The sequence below is a fragment of the Oncorhynchus mykiss genome, chromosome 7 (genome assembly GCF_013265735.2).
Source record: "Oncorhynchus mykiss isolate Arlee chromosome 7, USDA_OmykA_1.1, whole genome shotgun sequence".
Taxonomy (NCBI): Eukaryota; Metazoa; Chordata; class Actinopteri; order Salmoniformes; family Salmonidae; genus Oncorhynchus; species Oncorhynchus mykiss.
In genome coordinates, this window is record NC_048571.1 from 24,573,180 (window position 1) to 24,599,415 (window position 26,236).

The 26,236-nt window shown below is 47.8% G+C and overlaps 2 protein-coding genes across 9 annotated transcripts in view; one reads left to right on the top strand and one right to left on the bottom strand.

Moving 5' to 3' along the window:
* The first annotated feature begins 226 nt into the window (after nucleotides 1–226).
* On the top strand, nucleotides 227–10,435 carry gja5b (gap junction protein, alpha 5b). 3 transcript variants are annotated; one of them, XM_021608899.2, is made up of 3 exons: nucleotides 4,912–5,180; nucleotides 6,051–6,132; nucleotides 6,608–10,435. In XM_021608899.2, exon 3 carries the CDS (start codon nucleotides 6,639–6,641, stop codon nucleotides 7,851–7,853), a length of 1,215 nt encoding a protein of 404 aa, XP_021464574.2. In that variant the 5' UTR covers nucleotides 4,912–5,180; nucleotides 6,051–6,132; nucleotides 6,608–6,638; the 3' UTR covers nucleotides 7,854–10,435. The 3 variants fall into 3 exon arrangements, with proteins under 3 accessions (XP_021464572.2, XP_021464574.2, XP_021464573.2); XM_021608897.2 differs by lacking the exons at nucleotides 4,912–5,180; nucleotides 6,051–6,132 and adding an exon at nucleotides 227–1,031; XM_021608898.2 differs by lacking the exon at nucleotides 6,051–6,132 and having other exon boundaries at nucleotides 4,915–5,180.
* Nucleotides 10,436–12,270: 1,835 nt separating this feature from the next.
* Nucleotides 12,271–26,236, bottom strand: part of LOC110527549 (B-cell CLL/lymphoma 9 protein) — a 106,159-nt gene continuing 92,193 nt past the window's right edge. For 4 of the 6 annotated variants that reach the window (XM_036983035.1, XM_036983034.1, XM_036983037.1 and 1 more), the window contains exons 5-11: nucleotides 24,351–24,664; nucleotides 21,960–22,070; nucleotides 21,107–21,269; nucleotides 18,304–18,403; nucleotides 15,689–17,960; nucleotides 15,155–15,403; nucleotides 12,272–14,112 (exon numbers count right to left, since the gene is read on the bottom strand). In XM_036983035.1, coding sequence (XP_036838930.1) covers nucleotides 12,980–14,112; nucleotides 15,155–15,403; nucleotides 15,689–17,960; nucleotides 18,304–18,403; nucleotides 21,107–21,269; nucleotides 21,960–22,070; nucleotides 24,351–24,664 — 4,342 coding nt within the window. In that variant the 3' untranslated portion in view covers nucleotides 12,272–12,979. Of the gene's footprint in view, nucleotides 14,113–15,154; nucleotides 15,404–15,688; nucleotides 17,961–18,303; nucleotides 18,404–21,106; nucleotides 21,270–21,959; nucleotides 22,071–24,350; nucleotides 24,665–26,236 lie in introns of all 6 variants that reach the window. The other 2 variants (XM_036983039.1, XM_036983040.1) reach the window with 2 other exon arrangements.

Genomic DNA, 26,236 nt, shown 5'->3' on the forward strand with positions numbered 1-26,236 from the left:
GCGTGTGTGTGGGTCTATGTATGGTTTAGGGAGCAGAGACAAAATGGGAGTTAGTGGCCAATGTAGAATTGCCATTGTGTTCTAATACAATCTGACTTCCCCTCCTGACCTGAGATATTCCTCTCTCTAGAATAGATTACCAGGCAGGCAAACCGAGGGCATTGTGGGCTGAGAGAGAGAGGAAGCCAAAGGAGGAGAGGAGGAGGGGGAAGGGAGGAGGCTATTGGAGGGCTGCCGGGTGCTGGGTATGGTAGGAAGGACAGGCCACAAGTGATGTCTGGTATTTCTTCCACTGCCACCATTCTTAAGGCTGCATTTCTGCCCGTGGTCTGTCTAGTAGTCTCCTACATTACAGACAGCTGCTCTAGCTCATCAGCCTGAGGTCTGTGCCCTCATCTACTCCGTCCGTCCTCGAAGTCTGCATCACCAGTCCCTCTACCCTGATCTCTGCCAAGGATTGAAAAAAGGGAAAGAGAGGGAAATAGTCATTATAGTTGATGAAAACATTTCAGTTTTCTTAAAGTTGAAAGATTCTGTTTTCTTCCGCTGATCATTGACGAATAGTGGATTTGATCCCTCAACACATCAAGCCAACTGGTGATAGACTCAATTTTCTGCCTCAGGGGAGAGAGATAAACAGTTTTCTGTTTGGACTCTAGAAGAGAGACTCGACATTGGGGGACAAACCCAGTCATCTTTAGCCAGGACACTGAAAGAGACTAAGTTTTCTGCTTTACCCTGACAGACACAACTTTCTGTGTCAAGACAAGACATGACGAGGAGTCTTCTGTCTGAACAGAGACACACAGCCTAGAAAGAGAGACCAAGACTTGGATTTCACCCTCTCAGGGACAGCTTTTTGCCTTAATACTGAAACTGAGACTACGACTGCTCTACTACAATATTCCTTAGCCCTAATATTGAGAGTCCTTCACTTTTTCTTCCCTGTCACCTGAGCACTGAGAAAACCTTTCTGCATTTTCATTTTTAACAGAAAAGGAACCAGCCTGGTCTAAGCAGCTGCATCTCAGGTAGAGTAACTGTGTGTGTGTGTGTGTGTGTGTGTCAGTCAGTCAGTCAGTCAGTCAGTCAGTAAAAAGTACCCAATTGTCATACTTGAGTAAAAGTAAAGATACCTTAATAGAAAATTACTCAAGTAAAAGTGAAATTCACTCAGTAAAATACTACTTGAGTAAAAGTCTAAAAGTATTGAGTTTAAATATACTTAAGTATCAAAAGTAAATGTAATTGCTAAAATATACTTAATTATCAAAAGTAAAAGTACAAAATATTTTTATTCCTTATATTAAGCAAACCAGACAGCACCATTTTCTTGTTTTTTAAATATACATATAGCCAGGGGCACACACAAACACTTATACATAATTTACAAATGAAGTATTTGTGTTTAGTGAGTCCGCTAGATCAGAGGAAAAAGGGATGACCAGGGATGTTCTCTTGATACGTGTGTGAATTGGACCATTGTCCTGTCCTGCTAAGCATTCCAAATGTAACAAGTGCTTTTGAGTGTGAAGTGCACAAAATACATGATTTTCTTTAGGAATGTAGTGAAGTAAAAGTAAAAGTTGTCAAAAAATATAAATAGTAAAGTACAGATAACCCCCAAAAAATGTACTTAATTAGTACTTTAAAGTATTTTTACTTAAGTACTTTACACCACTGGTGCGTGCATGTACTGTATGTGTGGATGCATGTGTCTGTGCATGCCATGGACAATGCATACAACTTTACATTAGCAGTTTCTAAGCCAGCATAGATCTGCAGCATCTGCTGTGACGTTGAACGATTAAGCCTCGTTTTGTTAGTACTGAAATATTACCCGACCTGCCAGATGAATTTGAGATCTAAAGTTGACTCTTTCAGACCAAGGGATTGCAGCCTAAACATATAAAAGCAGTTTATAGTCAACTGCTCTGGCGTTGCCTCCAAAGACAAAAAACCTCCTTGTCCCTTAGACTTCTCGTTTGTGCTGCTGGTGATCATGCTAGCAGCACCGAGCAGATTCGGATGATAAACCAGAGAGCACATGCAAGATAAGTGACGTGAAATCGAGCCCGAAAATAAAACAAACATGACATAAAGGAAGGAAAAGAGCGGCAAGCCAAACAATATAGAGAGCAGGAGAAAGTCAACACAGGGAAGTCATACTTTCTCAGAGCTTGGACTATTGTTAATAATAATGGGTGGAGCCTTATCCTGATGTAATATCTTAATATTACATTGTCCTGTGACCTTGAGGCGAAATGTGGCCAACAGTATTCAGTGGGCTTCGAGTGACATGAAAGGATGGTGTTGGAGCTGAAAAGAAAGGACATGAAGTCAACTCTGAGACATCCACAGTTAGATGGTGCTGACGCCTTTACACACACGACATATACCTTTCTCATTAACCTTTCGTAGGAGCAGTTGACTTTAGACACTTAAATAAGTCGCTTGATAAATAATTAAGCTTCGAATGACTAGTGGCAATTACCAATATGCGGCGTGGTAAGTGCCCATATCGTTTTTAATAACAAAAACCCTGAACACTATGAAATACAAAAACAATAAACGAATACGTGAAATGACAAAACCGAAACGGTACCGTGTGGTGAAACACACAGACACGGAAACAAACACCCACAAACAAACAGTGAAACCCAGGCTACCTAAGTATGATTCTCAATCAGAGACAACTAATGACACCTGCCTCTGATTGAGAACCATACTAGGCCGAAACATAGAAATCCCAAAATCATAGAAAAACAAACGTAGACTGCCCACCCCAACTCACTCCCTGACCATACTAAATAACGACAAAACAAAGGAAATAAAGGTCAGAACGTGACAAATGGTCTCAAGTAGTCTCTTAAAAGTAAATAAGTAAAAGGGACTGAACGATTCAGGAGGAGTCCATTACCCTCATTGGCCAGACTTCTAAAAGTGTAGTAAAGTGTGGATTTGCGTATAGACTATAAGGATAGGCTAAAGATGATCCAAACGTCCAAACCCTTTAGTCTGTAGCTCCCAGGTGGCAATAACTGGGAGTAAATGGTGTGTGTGTGTGTGTACCACAACATAACATAACAAAGTCATGGCTGCTTTACTCTGCAATTACAGCACCTCTACGGAAGGCTATCATTCAGGTACCAAACTTTAGTAAACCCTGCTGGAGAGAGAGTTCACCTTTTTGACGTTTCATCTCATTTTCTACTTTCAAATGTGAACTATCCCTGATGGGAAGATTTTTCATTTGTGACTAACTGGTCTGTATGAAGATTGATTATGTTAATCATAACTTTTTTTTATGAGCAGTGTGGGAAGGCAAAGGCCCCAGTGGACTGTCTCCCCTATTTCAAATGAGTCAGGGAGCTAAGAGTCAAGTCTGCTAGGAAAACATGAGTCCAAATCCTCTATCTTGCTGTGACTGACCTAGAGGGACCATACTGTATGTATGCATTGACCTCCAGGAATGTGGAAATAGTGTTTGGTGTGGAGCGTACAGGAATCAAGCCACATTGTGTAGATCTAGACGACATGGGTGTGCGAATGATTTAATTAAAAATATATAATGTTAAATATATATATATATATATATATATATATATATATATATATATATTTAACCTTTATTTAACTAGGCAAGTTAAGAACACATTCTTATTTACAATGACTGCCTAGGAACAGAAAGGAGCATAAGAGCGAGAACAAGAATGATAAGGGAGTCAAGGAGCTTTGGGACTGTCGTTATTTGGTTAACACAGACACGAGACAAAACGTAGAAAAAATGATTTCCTTTTATCACAGAACAGAAAGAACCACACTGTCCTCTCCTATCAGGTGTCCCAGAGTGTTTTCAAGGTATTTACCCCCGGTATTTACCCCCTTCTCTCTCCGTTCAACAGCTGCCCTCAGTGTCACCAGCACAGAAACTTAATTACCACAAGGGACATTCCCATTTAAGTCAATGTTCTGTGTAGCCATGAGTGTGAAATTGCCGTGGACTGACGGGCTTTGTCCATTCTAGTTTTCCTATTTATATGGACTTCAGACAAGCACCAAGCACTGTAAAGCGAGCATCATTGTTCTCCTTTCCGAGGTTAACAACAGCAGGAGCAGGACGGAAGGGCAGAGGGAGCACCTTCTTCCTCCCTAAAGTACCCCCAGCTGCCAAGACCCCAGTCAGGTACATTGTCCTGGTGCTGATCTAAGTAAGACGGGGCCTGCAAAGTGCCAACGAGTACTGAGGAAAACCATAATGAGCTGGTCTGGGGTATTTATTTTTAACACTGACAGCAGGACTGCTTGGCCTGCTGGGTGTGAGAAAAAACGATGGAAGAGTTTTTTTCTCAAAGCGCAGAGAGACTGGTTTTCTTGAGTACGGGCGATTTCCTTTTAAGTGCCGTGGCAGTAGGAAATCATATTGTTTGACATTGCTTCCTCGACTGCCTAGGGGGGAGACAGGATGGCGACCAAGACCCCTCAGACAGAAATGCAAAGGGAGGGGCGTTTCTATGGGAAGTGAGTCGGTCTCAATGACTGTTGTCAAAATGTGCACCGGCAGTAAAAAACCATTCCAGGTTATTTTGCCGTGTTTGAATAACCGTTTCTATACACCAATATGGGCCAGTATTATTTCTATTATGTCTTACAACAAAAAAAACGACTTTCCACTCAGCCATAGTTCCCATAACTTGCCTGAGGTCACTGTCATGTGGCCACTAGAGCTTAAATCGTCCTCACACACAAGCTACTGGTCCGCTGTAGATGAAGAAGGGAAACCCTATTGCCCCACTTACCCTCTTCCTCAGACACACACACACACATATGCATGCACGCACGCATGCACACACACGCACACACACACACACACACACACACACACACACACACACACACACACACACACACACACACACACACACACACACACACACACACACACTGTCTAATCAACACCCTCACTTGAGCTTAAAGAGCACTGATGCTGCAACTCCATACTTTCCATTGGTCCTGCCCTTCAGGAGAAGTGAGGGAGAAAGAGGGGGGAAATGCTACAACGTTACAGTAACACACCGTCTCGTCTAGAGAGAAAGACTGAGGGTCTACACAGTCTGGAGTAAATACAACCTTCAGTGCCAGATGGATTTTAGTCGAAGGAAGGTTCAATGTCTCTGCTGGTAAGACTGAACACAACTTCTTAGGAGTGAACACAACCTTAACTTGAACCACTTAGTCTGTACAACGGTAATTATCATACTGCATAGTTTGTCAAACATCAAGCTTGCATAGCTGTCTTTTTACATAAAGGTTTTCACTGTGTGCCTACTGTATGAAACGAAGTACTATGAAACGTTGTTCAATAGACCCTACTTAGTTTATCCTTTGTTTGAGTGTGAGTGGGGGAGTCTGGAGTACACACTACTGTACTGTCTGTGCTCACGGAGGCGATGTGGAATCGCCAGCTAGTGAGCTGTGTGTGCTAGTAGTGTTCAACATAGAAGTAGCTGTTTCCTTTGCTCTGCAAGGGCCAGGGCTTTGGTACCGGGGCAGGTAACGCTGCTAGTTCTAGTGCAGATGTATATGCGCAGAGAGAAGAGCTGAGAGTAGAGTTCATGGGGTGATGAAATGGTAAAGCTCCGGTGTTCATAAGTTAGACCTAAACAACCACCAAGACTTTCCTAGACTAGAAATAATATAGTTCTTTACTGTATATTGTCATGTGACCATATGACGTCTGTTATTGGAAATTGCTTTTGAGGGAACGGGTTCTTTGGAAATGTCTTGACTCAGTTCTGAGACTGATTCATTTCTATCAACAGAAACAAAGTGCATTGATTTATTCGCTCTTAGCTCTTTATACATGTTTTACATCTTACCAGTCACCACTTCCTTATTATACCTTGTTTGTTTTTAATGTGTCAAGAAACATGCACCACCAATCTCTGGCCAAAGGAAATGTAAATCAGTATGTCTCACTCTTTCCCAGGCTAAGTAATGCAAAGATAAGCCCCGTGACATGTTTATTTCTGTGTTTCTGTTGACTTTAGACTTCCTTAAAACTGACATCCGATTTCCCAGATTGCTGGGCCAGGCAGGCAGGGCTGTGGGAACATACTTGGCTCGAACTAGGTCAGTCTACTGAGCCCACTGTGGACACGCAGGGAGAAAAGTCTATTAATATACCCACTCCACAGCCCCAAATACATCGCCTGGTACAATACAGCACAGCATTGCTCAGTACGGTACAGTACAGCATTACTCGGTACAGTACAGTAAGGTACTGTACAGAGCAGAGCAACTCAACACAGCACAGAATACTTTGGTGTAATGGAGAGAAACTTGGAAACCAGTCAAATAATAACACAAGTCAACACTGCATGACACAAGTGAATTAAGTGCACTTTCATTCAATGCAGAAACGTCATTCATTTATCTATAAGCGCAGTAGATCGTAGTTAACGCGGTCCCAGATCTGTTTGTAATGTCTTGCCAACTCCTACCCTCAATGGCATCCCAGTGACCATTGGCATTGGAATGACAACGCAAACAGATCTGGGACCAGGCTAGATGGTGACTGTTCCCTGACTGCTCTACTCTCTCCCAGGCCGTTCCAGAAGTGTGGTGTGTGACGGGTGATGGCCGACTGGAGTCTCCTGGGCAACTTCTTGGAAGAGGTGCAGGAGCACTCCACGTCTGTGGGCAAGGTGTGGCTCACCATCCTCTTCATCTTCCGTATTCTGGTCTTGGGCACGGCCGCCGAGTCGTCGTGGGGCGACGAGCAGGAGGACTTCACCTGCGACACGGAGCAGCCCGGCTGCGAGAACGTTTGTTACGACACGGCCTTCCCCATCGCCCACATCCGCTACTGGGTGCTGCAGATTGTCTTCGTGTCCACGCCGTCGCTCATCTACATGGGCCACGCCATGCACACGGTGCGCATGGAGGAGAAACGCCGGCGCAAGGAGCAGGAGGACCAGGGGGGAGGTGACGGGGAGGAAGGTGGAGGGGAAGGCGGAGAGGAGAAGCATTATCTGGAGCACGGGGAAGAGAAGGGGGGAGAGTGCGGGAAGGAGGGCAGCGGCATGGGCCGGGTGCGTCTGCGCGGGGCGCTGCTGCAGACTTACGTGTTGAGCATCCTGATCCGGACGCTAATGGAGGTGGTCTTCATCGTGGTGCAGTACATCCTCTACGGGGTCTTCCTCAATGCCCTGTACGTGTGCAACAGCCGGCCCTGTCCACACCCGGTTAACTGTTACGTCTCGCGGCCCACGGAGAAGAATGTGTTCATCGTGTTCATGCTGGCCGTGTCGGGCGTGTCGTTGTTTCTCAGCGCCGTGGAGCTCTACCACCTGGCCTTTAAGCAGTGTCAGAGGTTTCTGAGGAGGAAACGACAACAGCAGCAACAGCAGCAGCAACAGCTGCTACAAGGACGCACGCCTTCAAGCGCTACGGTCATCACCGCTGAACCTGACAGCCCACCCCGTCCATCCATGCCCTGCACCCCACCCCCAGACTTCAGCCAGTGTGTTAGCTCTTCCCCTCACACACACCCCATGCATTCCCAATCCCACCCCCATCCTAGCTGCCCCCCTTTCAACAACCGGCTGGCCCACCAGCAGAACTCAGTCAACATGGCCACTGAGCGCCACCGTGTTGTCCACAATGACCTTGAAACGGAAGACTTCCTGCACGTGACCTATGAGGGGCACGCCGACACGCCCAATGCCTGCACCCCGCCCTCTTCGCTGCTCCAAAATGGCTTCCAAAATGGTTTCCTGAAGGACAAGAGGCGTCTGAGCAAGACCAGCGGCTCCAGTAGCCGTGTGCGACCCGATGACTTGGCTGTATAGCTCCAATTCCCAACACACACACTGTCCCTGGATCGTTTCAAACACACACACACACACTCAAGACTGGGATGACTATTACTCATCTGTTGTGGGGGACTAATTGGAACACTGCATGGCACAAGTCAACGAAGTCACAAAGTATCACAAGTCATGAAACGGAATACTCGAACTAATCAAACAGCTGTAGAGGGGTTAGTGCCTTCATATTTAGCCCTCAGGACTAATCCACTAATGTGACTGTCTGAGACCTCGGTCTGACTGCATCCTAAATGGCTCCCTATTGCCTGTGTAGCGCACTACTTTAAACCAGGGTACATATAGCTTTGGTCAAAAGTAGTGCACTATATAGGGGAATACGGTGCCATTTGAGACAGAGACATTGACTCTGACTGCGGTCGCGGAGTCTCTCCCTGAGAGACAGGGGGGCCTTGTGCCAGACCTGAGAATGAGTGGGTCACTGCCACACTATCAGCTTTGTGACACTGACTGGCTGCTGGGGACAGCTAAGTGGGACAGATGACAGCCAGTCTGTCACTCAGAGAGAGAGAGAGAGAGAGAGATATGTGAAGGACGGCTGCCTGTCAATGACCCACAAACTTACGCTTAGACGAACGCTCTGCGTGTGTAAGCTTGCTCTCTCTCATGCATGCACACAAACACATACACACACACACACTTTATATTTACAGAGGCACGCAGACACTTTCGTTGGCATACACAAACACAAACACACCATGTGAATCCTGATGTTGTCATCACTTCCCACCAGAGATCCAATAGGACCTACAGGAATGACCCATGGGATTAAAAAAAAAAAATGGTGTACTTTGTATGGTTAAAGAGAGACAGACAAAACTACAACCTATTCTGATAAGGGCTTTATTTATGTGGAGCCATCATCGGTTAAAGCAGACGTCCCAAGCTTCCCAGGGTGTGGGGAGGACTTAGTTCATAGTGCATAGTTCAGATACCCTGACTGACCTGGTGCCCCGTTTCCCAAAACCATCTTAAGGCTAAATTCATTGTTAGAACATTTGTTGGAGCATCATTATATCTCAGAGCTGTTTCCCGAAACCATCGTTATCTACTTTGCAATTGAGAAACGCTCGTAACCTAACGACGGCCTCGGACAACTCCTAGAACAGCGAAGCGCGTCGGATGCTTTTTCCGCCCTCCCTCGTCACTTTATACACATAAATCTCTGCTAAACATGGAATCACATGGTTTATATGTCTCTGTGACGCCGATAACTTCAGAACAAAGTCGACTCGAAATACAAAGGTGCCAATGTGTTTGCAATTGATACAAACAAGCGACAAATGCAAATATGCTTTAAATGAAAACCCGACATGACTGCATTAAAATATAAACAGTAGTCTGTAGGCCTATTTCAATCATATTGAAATACATTTCATGTTCAATCAATTGAGTTCTATTTTGTTCAGGGGCACAAATTTGGTTTTAGAAGTGGGGAGGACATAAATATATATATATGTTTATCCAGTCAGATAAACACTCCAAAAATGCAACTTCAGAATGTGTGGGGGACATGTCCCCCGTCCACAGTGAAAGTTGCACCCCTGATTTTGCTACTGTCAGTATTTGTCTCAACATATTCCCTGATGTGTGCGCAATGATGTGCCAAATCGGTGATTTGGTGCATTTTCATTGGGTAAGCATTATTCATAAAAACTGCCTCAATGGGAGCTGATCCGTTGTCAGTATTGTGAAATAATTATAATGTTAAGGAAATATTTGAATGGAGAAAGCTGATCCGAGACCAGCGCTCTTTTTCTTTAGAGCCTATCAGTATCAATGCTCCAACGACGCACTTTGCGACCGTTCTCTCTGTGTGGTGTTTTGGCAGACGCATGTTACATCTTCCTTCGGTCGTTGTAGGACAGATGCATCATTAAAACACTCATAAGCCTAAATTCCATTGCTATCAGAAAACCGGGCAGAGACCTTGACCGCGAATCTTGCCTAACGAGTGCCTGTCTATTGTCAAGGAATGACCGTTTTAGTAAGCCAGAAAGGAATTCTCATTTTTGGAAAGGCATTCCCTTTCAGAATTAGCAAACAGAAGAACTGATTATATATATATATATATATATCTGTGTGTCTTTTTAAAAAATCTCAGATTTACGTTTTGAAATGTTTAACTAAATCTAAATACGAATTAACAAAAAAATGTCTAGCTAATTTAACACGTCTTCGTTTAATGTGAATTATATTGTATTGGGGTGGTGTCATTGCGATCACATTTTTGTCAACTTTGCACTTTAGCAAAAGGCAATGTGAAAATCTATGTATCTTTAGTTTTACAAATGTTTTCATGTTAATTTTGTGTATAAAAGTATATATTGTCTGCCGTTAAAAACACATTTACCCGTGACACATGATAGGAATTTGCAAGCTGTTTTATCTACTCATGTTTCAAGTAGAGCGATTCTATTTTGCACACTGTTGACAACGTTCATTGTACTGTATATTGACTGTGTACGGTAAAGACCACTGATTCTCTTCGCATTAAGACAAAATGTCAAACGAGCACAAACTCAATATATACATCCCATATGTACCATGCACTGTATTTGACTGATATTTTCTAACCTATGAACACACCTCATCTGAGATATATTCTTTAACTGGCCTCTTATCGAGCAACAGGGTCAATCATTTGTTGAGTTTCAGTATCAGTTTCCATGCTTTTATAACCCCTCGTTATAGCCATATTTAATCTGTGTGTATAAACCAGAGGCATGAATGCCGGCCTTCACAGCTGCAGGACACACTTACCCGCTCTAAAATTAGTCGAGGGCAAAGCCCCCTTGGCCAGGCTGAGGACCAGGCTGTTCTCTGGAATGCTGGGTAATTATAGTGCCTTGGTGGACATTCGGAGCCAGAGGAAACCTTGAGAACTGATTCCCAGCGTTTATAAGTTTTGAGAATAGGCTAGGGAACTATTCCCAACGTTTCCCAGGGCATGGTCTGGATGGGAGCCAAAGAGAATTCCCTGGGGGTTCGTTAACTTACATACAATGTGCATGTATGGACATTCAATGGAAATAGTCTCAATACCTGTGCTTGAATTCACAACGTATCTCAGAGTAGCAGTGCCGATCTAGGATCAGTTTAACCTTAAGTTATAAGAGGGGGGACCTGATCCTAGCTCAGTACTCCGACACTGAGGAATACGGGCCCCGATTGTATAGTTATCATTTTGGCCTGATACACTTGAAGCATTATTTCAACACGGGAGTAAAATCAGTTGCCAACACCAGTCTGTCGGATATTGCTGAAAGTTCCAATCTTCAAAAACAAAAAGGGTTTAACAATGCACTAGGCTCTATTGAGCAGTAGTTCAACCAGGTAACCCTGGGGGTGCTTCGCCTATCCACAGGGAATACTCGAAGAGACTCAAAAGACCATAGGCTTACTAGTGAAATGGACACGGGGGGGGTACTTCAGGGAACAAAATGTGCTTGGGGGTACAGTAACCCAAAAAGTTAGAGAACCACTGGAGTGGAGTACCACAACAGGAGAGTTGTTGGCATTGGGCCCTGGAACTCTAAGAACAGGATGTAAGCACCACTGACCAGGGTTTCTCCACTAGGTGGCCACATTGCTCCATACAGTTGTGAGGTCCATTGCAATCGACACAAAGGATTTTTCCGTATAGTTGATGGAAAATGACATTAATCATACGTCGATGACGACTCCAAAAGGTGTGATTGACTGGTGTGCCAGGGGGAAAACAGTATACGACACAACAGGCCACTTGTATACCAAACAATAGATTTTATTTGTCTTCCAACACCACAGCCCTGTACCAAATTCAATGGAGTCGCATGACAAATGTGTTAACACAGGAGAGGCAGGGACACAGATACAACCCATGACCTCATTTTCTGTTGTTTTTTTTGCATGACATTTTTGTTTTTAAAAGAAAATTCTGCAAAATTTCATGGTCACCCCTCCAAGTAATCCAGACATGGTTAAGGCTGCTTCTTCTTCTCTCTCCTCTCTGTACTCCTAGCCTAGAAGGGTGAGAGCAGAGGCTTTGCTTACTGCCGTGTCCGTTTGTCCGTCAGGGCTGAGAGGGGTTTGAGGTGTGACAGACATCACCCAAACCCATATCCAATTCTAAACCAGGCCTCATCAGCACCTCACTGCGTATGCCAGAGAATCACCCCTCCTACCAAGTGTTTTTTTATACAAAAAACGGGAGAAAAGAAAACGCTTTCTTTACAGTTAAATCATGTTTGTGCTTTCTTTTAATAATACTATCATCTGTATGAGGTCATCGTTTGGCATATCATGTAGAGTAACAAAGGAAGATGCAGTTTTTAAAATACTTTGACCCCCCCCCCCCCCCCCCCCCCTACATGGTAAACAGCATTTCAGAGTGGGAGTTGCAGCGGCATTTGGCTACCCTACCCCCACCCCCCTCTCCACACCCCCACCCTCCTTTACAAAAGAAGATGGGAAAACAAACTAGAAGTCACTAGTAAAATCCCTTTAACAACACAATTACAGTACGCAAATACAAAGAGCATTGAATCTGTGGAGGGTCGTGATGAGATGAGATGTAAACATACAGCCAAAAAAAAACAAAAAAAACAAAAGACAAAAAAAAACGGTGACCTTTTTGTCTGTTCATTCAGTTCATTGTGTTTTTAATGCTTCATTGTTCTTTACATTTTGTAGTTTAGCTGTTCTTATAACAACAGTACAACTACGGACCTCTGGTCCCGGGTCATCCCTCGAGTTTTTAATGAAGGGGCCCATTTCCTATCCGCCCGTTGAACACCGGAGCTGAGACTCGTGCCGTACATTCTGCGTTTCCCCAAACAGAGAAAGATCAGTCCCCTCTGAAATGGTGTACATCCGCCTTCCCCTCAGTGGAACACGCTGCAGTTGCACCACCACACCCGACAGACTGCTAAAACAGCCCAAAAGTGTCTCGGGATGTGTGAGTATGTGCCAGAATGAATGTATGTGTCCCCAGTCCACACAACAAACGCCTAAGAGAGCACAAGTCTCATTTGTATTCCTTTGTTTACGCAGGTTCTAGACTCCTAGGTTCCGAGTAAGGTCTTTAGTTTCTACTTGGCTGTAGCAGCTCAGAACATGAGGTTCCCGGGGTTTCCGGGACCAGGGTTGAAGCCCATGCTCATGTCCCCTGCCATGCCGCGAGGCCTCATCTGAGGCGGCATCATCATAGTCTGCTGGGGGCCACCCATGCCGTGGAGTGACATCATCATGTTGGGCGAGCCCACGGGGCCCGGGTGATTGTACATGGGCCCCCCCCTCTCTTTAACCTGCATCATCCCCTGCCCAGGTCCTCCCATCATGCCCGGCTGCTGCCCCGGCGACAGCATCCGGTGCTGGGGTCCCATCATGCCCTGGGGAATGAAGCCGGGGTGGCCCGGGTGTGGCTGCCTCATGGGATTGTGGCCAGGGTTCCCCATTGGCATGTCTTGGGGCCCCCCCATGTGGCCAGGGCCCGACGGACCCCCCATCCCCTGCATGGGCATCCCCATCCTGGGGTTCCCCTCCACCATCATTCCCTGCATATGGGGAGGGAAGCCCTGGGGGCCAGATTGGTGAGGAGGTTTCACCCCCGGGCCATCGCCTCCGCGGGGGAAGTAGGACAGAGTCTGGCTGGGCTTTTCCGATGGGATAATCCGGGAGAGGTCAAACTCTGGCATTCCGGTGGCTCCTGTTCGCATGACCTCGTGGAGGTCGTTATCATTGTTGAACATGTTGAAGTCCTGGCCTCCTCCAGGGGTGTTGGGTTTACACAAGCCACCCGGATCCCCACCGGGGCCCATGTTGCCCATTCGGCCCATGGGGCCCCCCTCCACCTGGAAGCCCATGCCGTGAGGGAAACCACCCTGGGGCCCGGGGCCGTTGTGGGGGAAGGGGACCTGCTGAGGAGGAGAGTGGCCAGGGGGGAATCCCTGGCCTCGGTGGGAGAAGCCCATACGGCCCTGAGGTATCATCTGAGGGTTGCCCATCCCTGGGTCCTGCCCGCCAGGCATCATCATGCCGTGAGGCCCCATCATGCCCGGCCCCATGGGCCCCTGGTGTGGTCCCCCCATCGGGTTGGGCGAGGGCATCTGGTTAGGCATTCCGTGGGAGAGGGGCTGGGAGCCCATGGTGTTCATGCCCATGGGGCTGAGAGCAGGCATGGGGCCTTGTGACGTGGGAGCCATCATGCGGTTGTGGCCCGGGTGGTGGTTCATTCCCATACCTATAGGAGGCAGCAGAGAGACAAGGCAGGGTGAGATCACTAGATTCAAACCATAAAACAAAGAGCAAAAACATTAAATGCTTAACCTCTCTTGGGTAGGGGGCAGTATTTTGACGTCCGGATGAAAAGCGTGCCCAAACTGCCTGTTACTCAGGCCCAGAAGCTAGGATAATTGGTAGATTTGGATAGAAAACACAAAAGTTTTTAAAACTGTTAAAATTATATCTGTGAGTATAACAGAACTGACATGGCAGGCGAAACACCAAGGATGAGAGCGCGTTCTTTGTTTTTTTCTCCGGTAAAGACTAAGAATTCTCCGTCTTAAATTTGATCGTTTAGGGTACCTAATGTTTGATTACAAACGTTGTTTGACTTGTTTGGAAAAGTTTCTTAGTAATGTTTGGGAATTATTTTGTGTGCATTTTGATGGAGGGAAATTTGGTGGATTATTGACTGATGACAGTTTTTATGGACCATTTGTGATGTAACTGGGACCTTTTGGAGTGCCAACAGAAGAAGATCAAAGGTAAGGCCATTTTTTATATCGCTATTTCTGACTTTCGTGTCGCACCTGCCTGGTTGAAATATGTTTTCATGTGTTTGTATGTGGGGCGCTGTCCTCAGATAATCGCATGGTTTGCCTTTTTGAAATCTGACACAGCGGCTGGATTAACAAGAAGTGAAGCTTTATTTTGATCTATTACACTTGTGAGTCTATGAAAGTTAAATATTTATAATACTGTAGTTTAAATTTCTTGCCCTGCAATTTCACCGGATGTGGGCCAGGTGGGAAGCTACCGTCCCACCTGCCCATGAGAAATTATAAGCATACACTTACACCTTCGTATAGTGAATGTTCTAGGCTCCAGGGGTATGTGTAGAAGAAAATTGGAAAGGTGCAAATTTGGATACAGATATGTATAGGTATTTATGATTTGTGATGCGTTAACGGAAAATGGCCTGGTCTAAACAGCTACCTCTCTGGTGCAGCTGTGTGTGTTTTGTATGCTAAATATAACCAACCGCATGTTGGAGTTCTTACCAGACATGTTCATGGGTGGCAGGTTCGGCGAGCGGGCCGGTGGCGAGTCGTCGTCCGAGCTCGCCACCGTTTTGATGGCGTCGTGGTAGAGGGGCGTGGAAGTGGGCATGGCGAACTTGGACATGCGTGACATCATGATGGACAGCGGGTTCTGAGATATCGTGGGCTCAGGGGGCAGGGCGTAGGGGCTGCCAGACGGAAGACTGGAAGCACTACTGGAAGGGGGTGCTGTGGTGGGACCATTCCCTCCTGAAGGGGAGAGGGAGAGGATGGAGAGAAGAGGGAGAGGAAGAGAAGGGGAGTGAGAGAATACAGAGAGAGAGGAGAGATCAGATACATAAATATCCACTGTATCTTCTTATGCAGAGCACACGTAGGGCTGAATCCTAATTAAACTCAAGCTTTCACACAAATCTCCCATTGCCTGAGTCTGAGTTAAAAGCACAGATCTCAAGTCAAGATTCAGTCCATAAAGCACAATCTACTAAACTGAATTGATGGAAAGCTAACAGAAGAGAAACTTCTGGGACTCACCTTGCTCCACGTTGCCCATCATGTTGGGTGAGGTCATGCTGAGCGGGGGCTGCTTGTTGTTCTGGGGGATGCCTGGGCTCTGCATGGGGGGCTTGGGAGACGATGTCCACCCTGGGGAGGGTGCCGGGAGCGAGGGTGACTTCATGTGGACGGGAGAGGCTCCGGCCGAACCCATCATGGGGGGAGACTTGATGGAGGCAGCGGCCGCGGCCGCCGCCGAGGGCCCCTGGAGCATGCCAGCCAACTGGGAGGGTGTCTGGGGGGACTTGAGGTTCCCAGAGGGCGAGCCCAGCATGGGGGATTGGACCTGCCTCAGCGTAGGGGACTTGAGGGGGTTGATGTTGGGTGAGTTAGCCTGGATGTCCTGAGGACCCTTGCGACCCCCCATGTTCCTCTGGTTGGGAGGCGGGCCCGAGTTGGGGGGCATGTGGCTGAGGCGACCGTTGCCGCCGTGGTTGGGTCCTCGCTGGTCAGGGCCGAAGGGGGGTTCGACTCTGGGGCACCTAGGGTTCCCTGGCCCGTGAGGCCCCATACCCGGGAAGTGGCGGTTGGGGCCCATGTTGAAGTCCCCTGGGTGGTGCCCCTGGTCAGGGAAGGGAGGCCCCTGCATCATCTTCTGAGGGCCCATGTTCTCTGGCATGGAGCCTCCTCTCATCTTCATCATCTCCTCGGGGCTCATGTTCATGGGAGGCTCTCCCCTCATCTTAGCCTGCATCATCTGGGGGTTGGGCCCCATGTTCATGTTCCCAGGGCCCATGCTGAACTCGGGGCCCATGTCCCGGCCCAGGCCCTTGACAAACTCCATCCTGGAGGATGGGCTCATAGGGCCAACATCGCCAGGCATTCTGGGAAACATCATGCCTCCTCCGTTAGGGCCGTTCCCGGGGCCGTCCATTGGCCCTCGGGGGCCGTTTCCCCCCATCATCCTGTTCATCTCCATGATCATGCCCGGTGGCAGCCCCATGCCCTGCTTGTCACCCCCAATGCTCTGCTGGAACATGGCCTCCTGCATCGCCTGTGGGTTGGGGAACCTCTCCACCCGACCCCCTGGCCCTACAAACGGCCCCTGTCCGGGCAGGAAGCCCCTGCCGTCGCCCATGTTGGGTCCCATGTCATCGGGCCAATTCATTCCAGGCCGGGGCCCCCTGGGGTTGGGGCCGCCCTCCATACCCGGGTTCATCATGCCAGGAGGGAAGCCGCCGGGCATCCTCTGCATGTGGGGATGCATGGGGCCCCGGGGTCCCATGCTCATCTGCTCTGGGAAGTGCTCGGGGCCCCACATCTCCCCAGCTGAATTGATCTGGTAGGGAGGCGGGGGCCCGCGCATCATGGGGCCCCGGGGGCCTTGTTGGTGCATCATCATGTCGCCCATGGGTCCCCGGTGCTGCATCTGCTCCTGCTTCCTTTTCTTCTCCTCGTAGAACTCCTGCTGCAGCTTCAGCCATGCCATCTGCTCCGGGTTCATCCCTGTGTGATCCCCGTGCTCACCGCCGGGCCCTCCGTGAGAATTCATAGGCGGTCCAGGAGGCGGAGGCCCCAGCTCGTCCGGGGAGAATGACATGTCTCTGAGGCCTCCGGGCCCAAATGGAGTGCCATCGGGCCGGGGCCCCACAGGGCCTCCAGGCTTCCCCAGGCTCTGGGACTGGGCCATCATGGCCTGGAGGGGGCCCTGCTCCCCAGGTTTCTTGGGCCCCCCCTCCATCATGCCGGGGTTGGGCCCAGGAGGCCCGCCTGGGTTGCCCTGCCCCATGGCTACCATGTCTTTGAGGGATAACTCCTTGTCATCGGGGAAGAGCATGCGCTGGATGTCCCGTAGCGTCTGCAGGGAGCGTTCACGGTGCTCCAGCTGCTCCTGGGACAGGCCCTCAGAGTTGTCCCCCATGCTGGACATCAGCTCGTGTGCCAGCTGCTGCTGCTGGGCCGTGAGTTTGGCGTCAGCGCCATTGGGAAGGTCCAGAGAGGGGAAGCCCTGTTGGGATGCCCCAGAAGGGGTCTGGTGGCCGGGCGTCCCTCCAGGGTTGCTGTTAGCGTCGTGGGGCGTGCCGTTCTGGGGGCTTCCACTCTTAGAGTCCATGCCCCCAGACGCGGCCACGTCCTGGAGGAAGCTCCCAGGCTTGGTCCCCTGAGGCTGGGCCTCTGCTGGCTGCTGTTGGCCTGGTGGAGGTGCTTTGGAGGCTTGCTGGTGGTTCTGGTCAGAAGGGTGAGATGACTGCTGCTGGGGGGCTCCACCCAGCTGCTTGGAGTCACCCCGGGGGGGTCCTATCTGATTATTCTACAACACAGGGTGAGGGCGAGAGAGGGATTGGTGGGGTTACCAAAAGTCTCCGCTCACTGACACGTACACATTGAGAGGCTTATCCAAAGCATGCCAGGGTGCATAATTAATATAGCTTCAAAAAATACACATTTTTTTTGATTTGGACAAATATAACATTGTCCGAAACATGCTTAAAGTTTTAACATTATTATATAACATTATATTACCAGATCAACAAGGGCCACAATGCAAATGGTCTGATAACGGCAAAATGGCCGATTTCGATGATACCCCAAATGGTATGATAAATAATAGGCTCGTTAAACGTGGTTTTTGTATTGAAGTGGGTTAGACTTACCACAGGTAGATGGGGCTTGTTGCCCTTGCCGTTGGAGTTGTTGTTCATGTGGAAGGCAATGATGTTGTCCGAGTGGCCTGTGAAGACCGCATCAGCCGCCCTGCAGACAGCGGAGCACACTCATGAGTAGGTGTGTGCGCATGCGTTTCAAACAGGCAACAGGTGGAAGAGGCCCATTTCAAAATCAGGTTAATAAATGAATAATTGAAGCCGATCATCAAAGTCATATTGAGCACAATTGTGAACAATACCCACTGAAGACATTAAACACGTTCCAATGCAAACAGGTATTTTTTTTCCGGGGTAACAATTATGTACCTTAATGTGAATGTTCTCATGTTTTGTTACTAAAGCACCTTATACCACTGCGACCTGTATGCTCTAGTCGGCTGGCCCTCGCTACATATTCGTCGCCAGACCCACTGGCTCCAGGTCATCTACAAGTCCATGCTAGGTAAAGCTCCGCCTTATCTCAGTTCACTGGTCACAATGGCAACACCCACCCGTAGCACGCGCTCCAGCAGGTGTATCTCACTGATCATCCCTAAAGCCAACACCTCATTTGGCCGCCTTTCGTTCCAGTTCTCTGCTGCCTGTGACTGGAACAAATTGCAAAAATCGCTGAAGTTGGAGACTTTAATCTCCCTCACCAACTTCAAACATCTGCTATCTGAGCAGCTAACCGATCGCTGCAGCTGTACATAGTCTATCGGTAAATAGCCCACCCAATTTTACCTACCCCATCTTCATACTGTTTATATTTATTTACTTTTCTGCTCTTTTGCACACCAATACATGACCATCTGATCATTTATCACTCCAGTGTTAATCTGCAAAATTTTAATTATTCGCCTACCTCCTCATGCCTTTTGCACACAATGTATTTAGACTCTCTTTTTTTCTGTGTTATTGACTTGTTTATTGTTTACGCCATGTGTAACTCTGTGTTGTCTGTTCACACTGCTATGCTTTATCTTGGCCAGGTCGCAGTTGTAAATGAGAACTTGTTCTCAACTGGTCTACCTGGTTAAATAAAGGTGAAATAAAATAAAATATAAATAAAAGAAAAAAGAAAACGGTCAAAAAGAAACAAAAAAAAACTCCTTCTTAGCAAAGGGCAATTTCTCAAGCAAGGACTTAGCCAAGACTGTCTGGGAGTGGTCTGAGTGGAGAGGGAAAAAGCTCTTATTGTTCTGTTAACTAAGTTACTGCATGGTGAAATCATGGGCCTTTAAATACATCTGCTTAGCATAGTCCTTGGACCACTCCTCAGAATCCCAGACAAATGGCAAAAGTAATGGACAGAAGATGAAAAGGGAAGGCATCTATACTTGGTTTCAATAAAGCAATAACCACGAAGGACCCTCAAGACGATCAGAAACCATAATCACCCGTCTGCGAATAGGCCACAGCGGCCTCAATTACTCTCTCCAATTACTTCTTCCATTCATGTAGACTAGAGTGCAGAACCTAGAACACCTCCATCCGTCTCATAACATTCCAGCCCGGAAGGTGGTGGCAATGCACCCAATACTGGTATGCACACCACCGTAAAACCCCAATGAGGAAGGAGTCCTCCGTTCACTGCAGCTCAACGATTCAATCCTACTAATCAGTCTTCTGACGAGTCATATCAGCTCTTTTGCCAATGATTGGGCAAAACATCTGAATTGGAATGCCTGTGTAAACACAGCCAATGTGTTCTGGGCGGGAGTTCAAGCAACTATAAATCAGTAATAGCCAGTTGAACTACACAGGTGAACTAAACAGTTGAGCGTTCCATGGTTAGGGGCGAGTGGCAGGGCCTCCTGTTGTCCATCTCTCCTCATCAATCTATCAAATGCATTTATAAAGTCCTTTTTACATCAGCAGATGTCACAGAGTGCTTATACAGAAACCCAGCCTAAAGCCCCAAAGAACAAGCGACGCAGATGTAGAAGCACAGTGACTAGGAAAAACTCCCTAGAATGGCAAGGAACTCTCTAGAAACCTAGAGAGGAACCAGGCTCTGAGGGGTGGCCAGTCCTCTTCTGGCTGTGCCAGGTGGAGAATAAAATAATACATAGCAATTAAGGCTAGATTGTTCTTCGAGATGTTCAAACGTTCATAGATGACCAGCAGGGTCAAAAAAATAGTGGCTATAGAGGGTGCAACAGGTCAGCACCTCGGGAGTAAATGTCAGTGGGCTTTTCATAGCCGAGCATACAGAGGTCGAGACAGGCAGAACACACTGATCGGGGGGCTACTCAGGGCAGATAAGTTGCGGGGGGTGGGGGGAGCGAGAGCTTGTCATCATAACTTGTCAATCAAATGGGACCACCCCACTAGGGGACAGCCCGGAGTTTAGGTGACCCTCTGTCATTATTCACAGCCAGTCTGTCAGTGACCGGCAGAACACAATGACCAGGGGGCTGGCTAGGCTCCTCAGGGCACACCAGGGAGTGTGCGGGGTAAAGGGTGTGTGAGGAGGAGATGGTAGTGCACGGGTCAGAGACAGGGAACTGGCTAGATCTCTCGGAAGAGTCAGGAGGGAAGGGGACAACACCCAACACTAAGGTTTCCATCAGGTGACTTCACTTCATTTTGAATCCATTCACTAGTCTCCACCTTTCTCCAGAAGTGTGAACTAGCACCCTTATTGTCAGATTTAAAAGCATCGGATTGGTCAAAGACGCATTGGCCTGAGGGAGTTCCCACCATTGTTAAATCCAGAGAGAGAGTTCAGTGTGTGGTATACTTTAAAAGTACAGATCATGAACAATGACCAATCAACCATACAAACACACAGCCAGAGCTAGCTTACTTGTTGGCCATCTCTGTGGTGAAGACGTACACAACCTTTGACCCGGGCTTGGGACCGCTGCCGCCCAGCTCCATGCTCTGCCCTCCAACGGTATTGTGTGTCGACGTGGCCGAGCTGAGCGCGTTGTTGGAGTCCAAAGGCTTCATCTCTATCAAATTGCAGTCTGGGGAGAGAAACAGGAAGTAGAGGTGAGAATGAGAGAACACTATGGACCAGACCATGATGGTCTGGTTGTCTCCATTGTGCATCTCAAAATATCGCTGTATGTAGTTCCTTAGACGTTAAAAAAATTATCCGGGAGCGCTGTGAGATCAGATATAATGTGTTCACTGCAATAAATACAAACTATTCAGATGATATATACAGTATCTAGCGTCTCCGAGTAGAATCAGTTCCTCGCTGTCCATGTAGTCTTATTCACTGTGATCTAAAAAGCTACACTGCTCCTAGATCAGCACTCCTACACTGAGACGCTTGACACCAGATCATTAGGCCTGTGTAATCTGATGTAGGAGGGCCATGGGGAGCACGCAGAGCAAATCACGCTTCTGTTCCTTCCCAACCCCAGTTCACTGGTCTGGTCCCAGATCTGTTTGGCTGCGTTTACACAGGCAGCCCAACTCTGACATTTTTTCCAATAATTGGTATTTTGACCAGTCACATCAGATCTCCTCACATCATATTTTTTTCCAGAGCTGTTCCGATTGGCCAGATGATCAATTCGTGAAAAAGAGGTCTGAATTGGGCTGCCTGTGTAAACGCTGCCAGAGGACTGTTTGTGGCAGTGGCCATAGGAGTTGGTAAGACTGTAAACAGATCTGGTACCAGTTGACCAGGTAGCTACAGTACTTACTAAAGAACCCTGGGTCTTCCTCGTCACTCTCGCCCCCAGAGCACCAGTCCGCTCCACTGTAGGGCTGCCGCCGCTCAGCTACACACAGCCTCTTGGCTCGGCTGCCCAGCTCTACACCAGAGAGAGAGAGATGAAGGAGCTAAGTCTGGCTAGTGTCAATCAAGCACACCTATAAAGCTGTACTCATTACAACTTACTGATTTTGTCATGCACATGTGAAGGTAATTGAACAACACATTTGGGCCTAGCTGGTGTTTGATGGGTTTACAATAATGTGATGCAGCATTCATTGCTTGGTTCCAGATCCGTTTGTGCTGCCTTGCTAAATCCTATGGACAATGACGATATGAGTTGGCTGTAACAGCACAAACAGACCTGGGGCCAGGCTAGGTGACAGCATTAAGCACATTACGACCAAATAACGTGTTGACTATTCACTAGTTCAGATCAATGCTCTCAGCGGGCCAATGGGTGGAGGGAGACGAGCTGCCTGTGAGGCATGTTGGGGTAAAGTGGGCGCGCCTGATTGATCTCTAAGAGAGAGAGAGACTAGGGGGGGGGGGGGGGGGGGGGGGGGGGGAGTGTAAATTATTTAGCCCGGTGTCTTTTAAACAGACAACAATCACAGGGAGCCCAGCGGGACACTGGGGGGTGGCCTGGGTTGTGTTCATGAGGCAAAACGTTGTGCAACGGAAAACAAAAACAAGTGTTCAGATCGTACAGCCCCATTTCACTCCATTTTTGAGTGTTTTCGGTGCCAACCGAATATGACCCTTACCTCTTACCCCAAAGTCTTACATGTCGACAACCAAACATGCACAAACAGTCACTAATTTAAGATAGCATTTGGAACTTTAAAGGCCGGTTTCCCTGACCCAGATTAAGCAGTGTGCTTAATGGAGGCTCTCCAATAAGTCTAAGTACTTTTAGTCCAGGACTAGGTTTAATCTGCGTCCCTACAACAGCTCCCGGTCTGACATTGTACGTATACTTTGAAAATGAAGTCAGTGCACACATCACTAAGAGTGTGCACTGTCGACACACCAAACCACTCACTTTCAGAACTGCAGAACCTTCTGTCCCTATCGCCAGACCCAAACCCGTGGGCACCTCCAGGCAAGCAGCTGTGAGCAGTGCACTGCAGACCCCGAGGCCAAGAGCCTGAAAACTTTATGAGGCGGTGTGTGTGTGTGTGTGTGTGTGTGTGTGTGTGTGTGCATTACAGTGGAAGCTCCCTGTGCAGAATGATCCACATGCTACATCAACAGACGCGCATGCCACAAACAAATGGCCACTGGCACACACCTAAAGCATGTCAATTAAATCAACAATTACCTACATTAACACTAAGCAATCATACTGACGTGTCTGGAGGGGTATTCTGAGAGCATGTGTTTTATTCATATACACTACACCCATTCCCATGTCTTTTCACATGCTTTTACCATTTGCCCCACTGTCATTTTCATTCATCTCTAAAATATCTAGTTGTGGTAGGCTCAATGCCAAAAGAAAAATTCTGTTCACATTTATATGATTTCATATCATGAAAGACGTAGAACCAGATCCCGCTCAGTAACAGCAATCTCAGTAGTAACCACCAGATGTCTCAGTGAAATAGAAATACTAAAGGGGAAAATGACTGGACACCCCCTTGAACACAGTGAGATGGTTTCTTCCAAGGCTCCAGCCTTCACAGAGTTTCTTCCACCAGGAGATAAACGGGGTTGTGGATGTCTTAATGCAGCACTACAGCCAGCCCCGAGGAGGAACACACACACATATATATATATATATACACACACACACACACGCTCCCTCTTACTAGGGCGAAAGCTACCAAGAATAGTGTGACTAATGACATTCCCTGTGGGGTCCTGGGGGCCATCGTGACATGCCAGATAAGCCTGGGAGCCATCTTATAAGGACACAACTCTATATCTGTCACAAAGCCCACTCAGACAACTCCATATCATGAGTTAATAATTCACACCTCAACATCCTTGACCCAGTCCTTGTATTTTGACACTGAGTTCACCCCTCTGACCAGTTGAAGTCCCGGCGTACCGTTGAGAACAAGGTGATGTTGAACGTGAAAAGAAAATGCTGGTTTTCAACGGGACTTTCTTACTATTTGGTATGAAGAGTCATTTTCACTCGGGGACAATAATCTGCCTTGAGATTCTGGAGAAAATGACAGTAAGAGTAGCATGTGCATATCTGAACTCTGAATCGGGCCCCATGAGACTATTATGATAGTAGTGATACTGTAGGTGCCATGAGATGTTGATCATTACCCCGTCTTCCATATCAAAAGCATTCTTTTAGGTTGACAGACTTAAACCTGTCGATGGCTCCATCACTAGTTGAAGGGGAGGGGCTCGGCCTTACCTTTCTGGTCCCCCTCGTTGTTGCTCGTCCCCGTGTCACGATGCTCAAACGACTCCACCGAAGTGCTTCTTTCCCTCTTCATTTTGCCCTTGGCCCCGTTGCCTGCATTCAGGCCTTGTCCGTTTTTTAGTCCCAGGCTCCCTACGGGCCCCTTAGGGCCTAGAACTTTGGGGTCACAGGGCGAGGGCTGCGATTGGCTGCCCGCGCCCCCCGGCTTTCCCTGATTGGGCAGTTTTGAGTCCATCTGGGCGGCGCTGGAGGGAGACATGACGGGTGGGGAGCGCACCATGGCCTCCTGCTTCTGTTTGGGACTGCTGATGGAGAGGAAAGACAACCAGAGTTAGTCGGTGAAAATCAAACAATATGCAATTGCTGATCTCAACAAACAAAAAAAGGAAAAAAACAAGCAACTCTAATCACATGTGCTTAACAGTAGAAACTAATACACCCATTATTTACATCAAACCACAGTCGTTATCAGGCTGAGGGAGGCTCAAGGCAGCTCCCCGCCCTTAGAGAGCATCACTCTTAAACCAGCAGCTGGGTCATGTTCATTAGGCACCAATGCGTTAGAAAATGGACTGAAAGATTTTGTTGCGTGCCCTAATGAACACAGCCCAGATCCTGGTTGGGGAGGCATGACGCACGCCGGTGAGTGATTAAAAAAAGGGTAAACACGGCCACCTCCAGTCCTCACCCATTCTTTGTTGACAGAGTTGGGAACAGCAGGGGAGGTGGAGGGGGGTGTTAATATATAATCGGTGCCTTGTTAAAAATAGGCACTAGTACACAGCCTTATTTCTCCCTGTGCTGGGCCAAAACCTAGAGGCAGGAACACAACTCGCCCCATTGCCATGGAGACCAGTTACACATGGACAAAGCAGGGGGAAAAAGGGGTTTGCTCGATGAAGTTGGAGGAGAAACGGGAAGTAGAACACAAGGAAGCACAACAGATACGGAACAGGTAGTCTGACCAAAGATGGTGGATAAATGAAGATAGTTCACTCGGGCATTGAAAAAGAATTGTCAGTTCCGGTCTACTTAACTGGATGTGTCTTCTATAGACACCAATGCAATAGCACCTGGGTCTGGTCTACTTAGTTCATGGAATTTGCAGCCTTCCTCTTACATCTCTGGCCTGACGACACACTAATGTAGCTCGAGAACTGCCGGAATCCTTTGCTGGTGGCACGAGGTTCAGTATGACCACTGTATTGGGCTAAAATTCCAGGGACAGATCGAAAATAGTTGACTGCACTAAATGGGAGTAACAACAATCTACAAACAGGACCCTACCAGGCCTCCCTTTCCAGCTAGCAGTGAAACATAAGCCCTAGCACTCTCCTAAAAACCTAGCCAAAATGACCTGGCGGCCAAAACCGGAGCCAATATGGATCCGAAGCCAAACATCGAGCCAATATGGCCGGCGTGCCTACTGTGAGACGGCCCCAGCAGGGCTTTGGCAGTGCAGCTGCAGCCTTTATACTAGTCCCAGAGGGCCTGAGTCAGCACAGGCCGGGCCGGGATGGGCTGGCAGAGAGGCAGCTGCAGGGTGGAGACACTCAGGTCACTGTTCCAGGGCTCACGCATAGCCAGGACCTGCTGCACTAGATTAAGCTTTAACAGGCCAGAGTAGTTCATCAAGTCTGGTCATCGTGTAACCTCATACAGGATGCCAGATCTGATAGATCTGAGCTCGCCTGGCCTCTTAGCAGGTTTAGAAGCGGAGGACTTATATCCAACTGCTCGGCAGGATTCAATAAATACCACGCTATAACTACAACACAGAACGGAGAGTCAGATGGCACGGCAGTTACCACGGTGGTCTTAAAATCAGAGAAGGACAAAAGGTTCATTCTAGGTCGTCTTTATTGCAGTGACTGTCC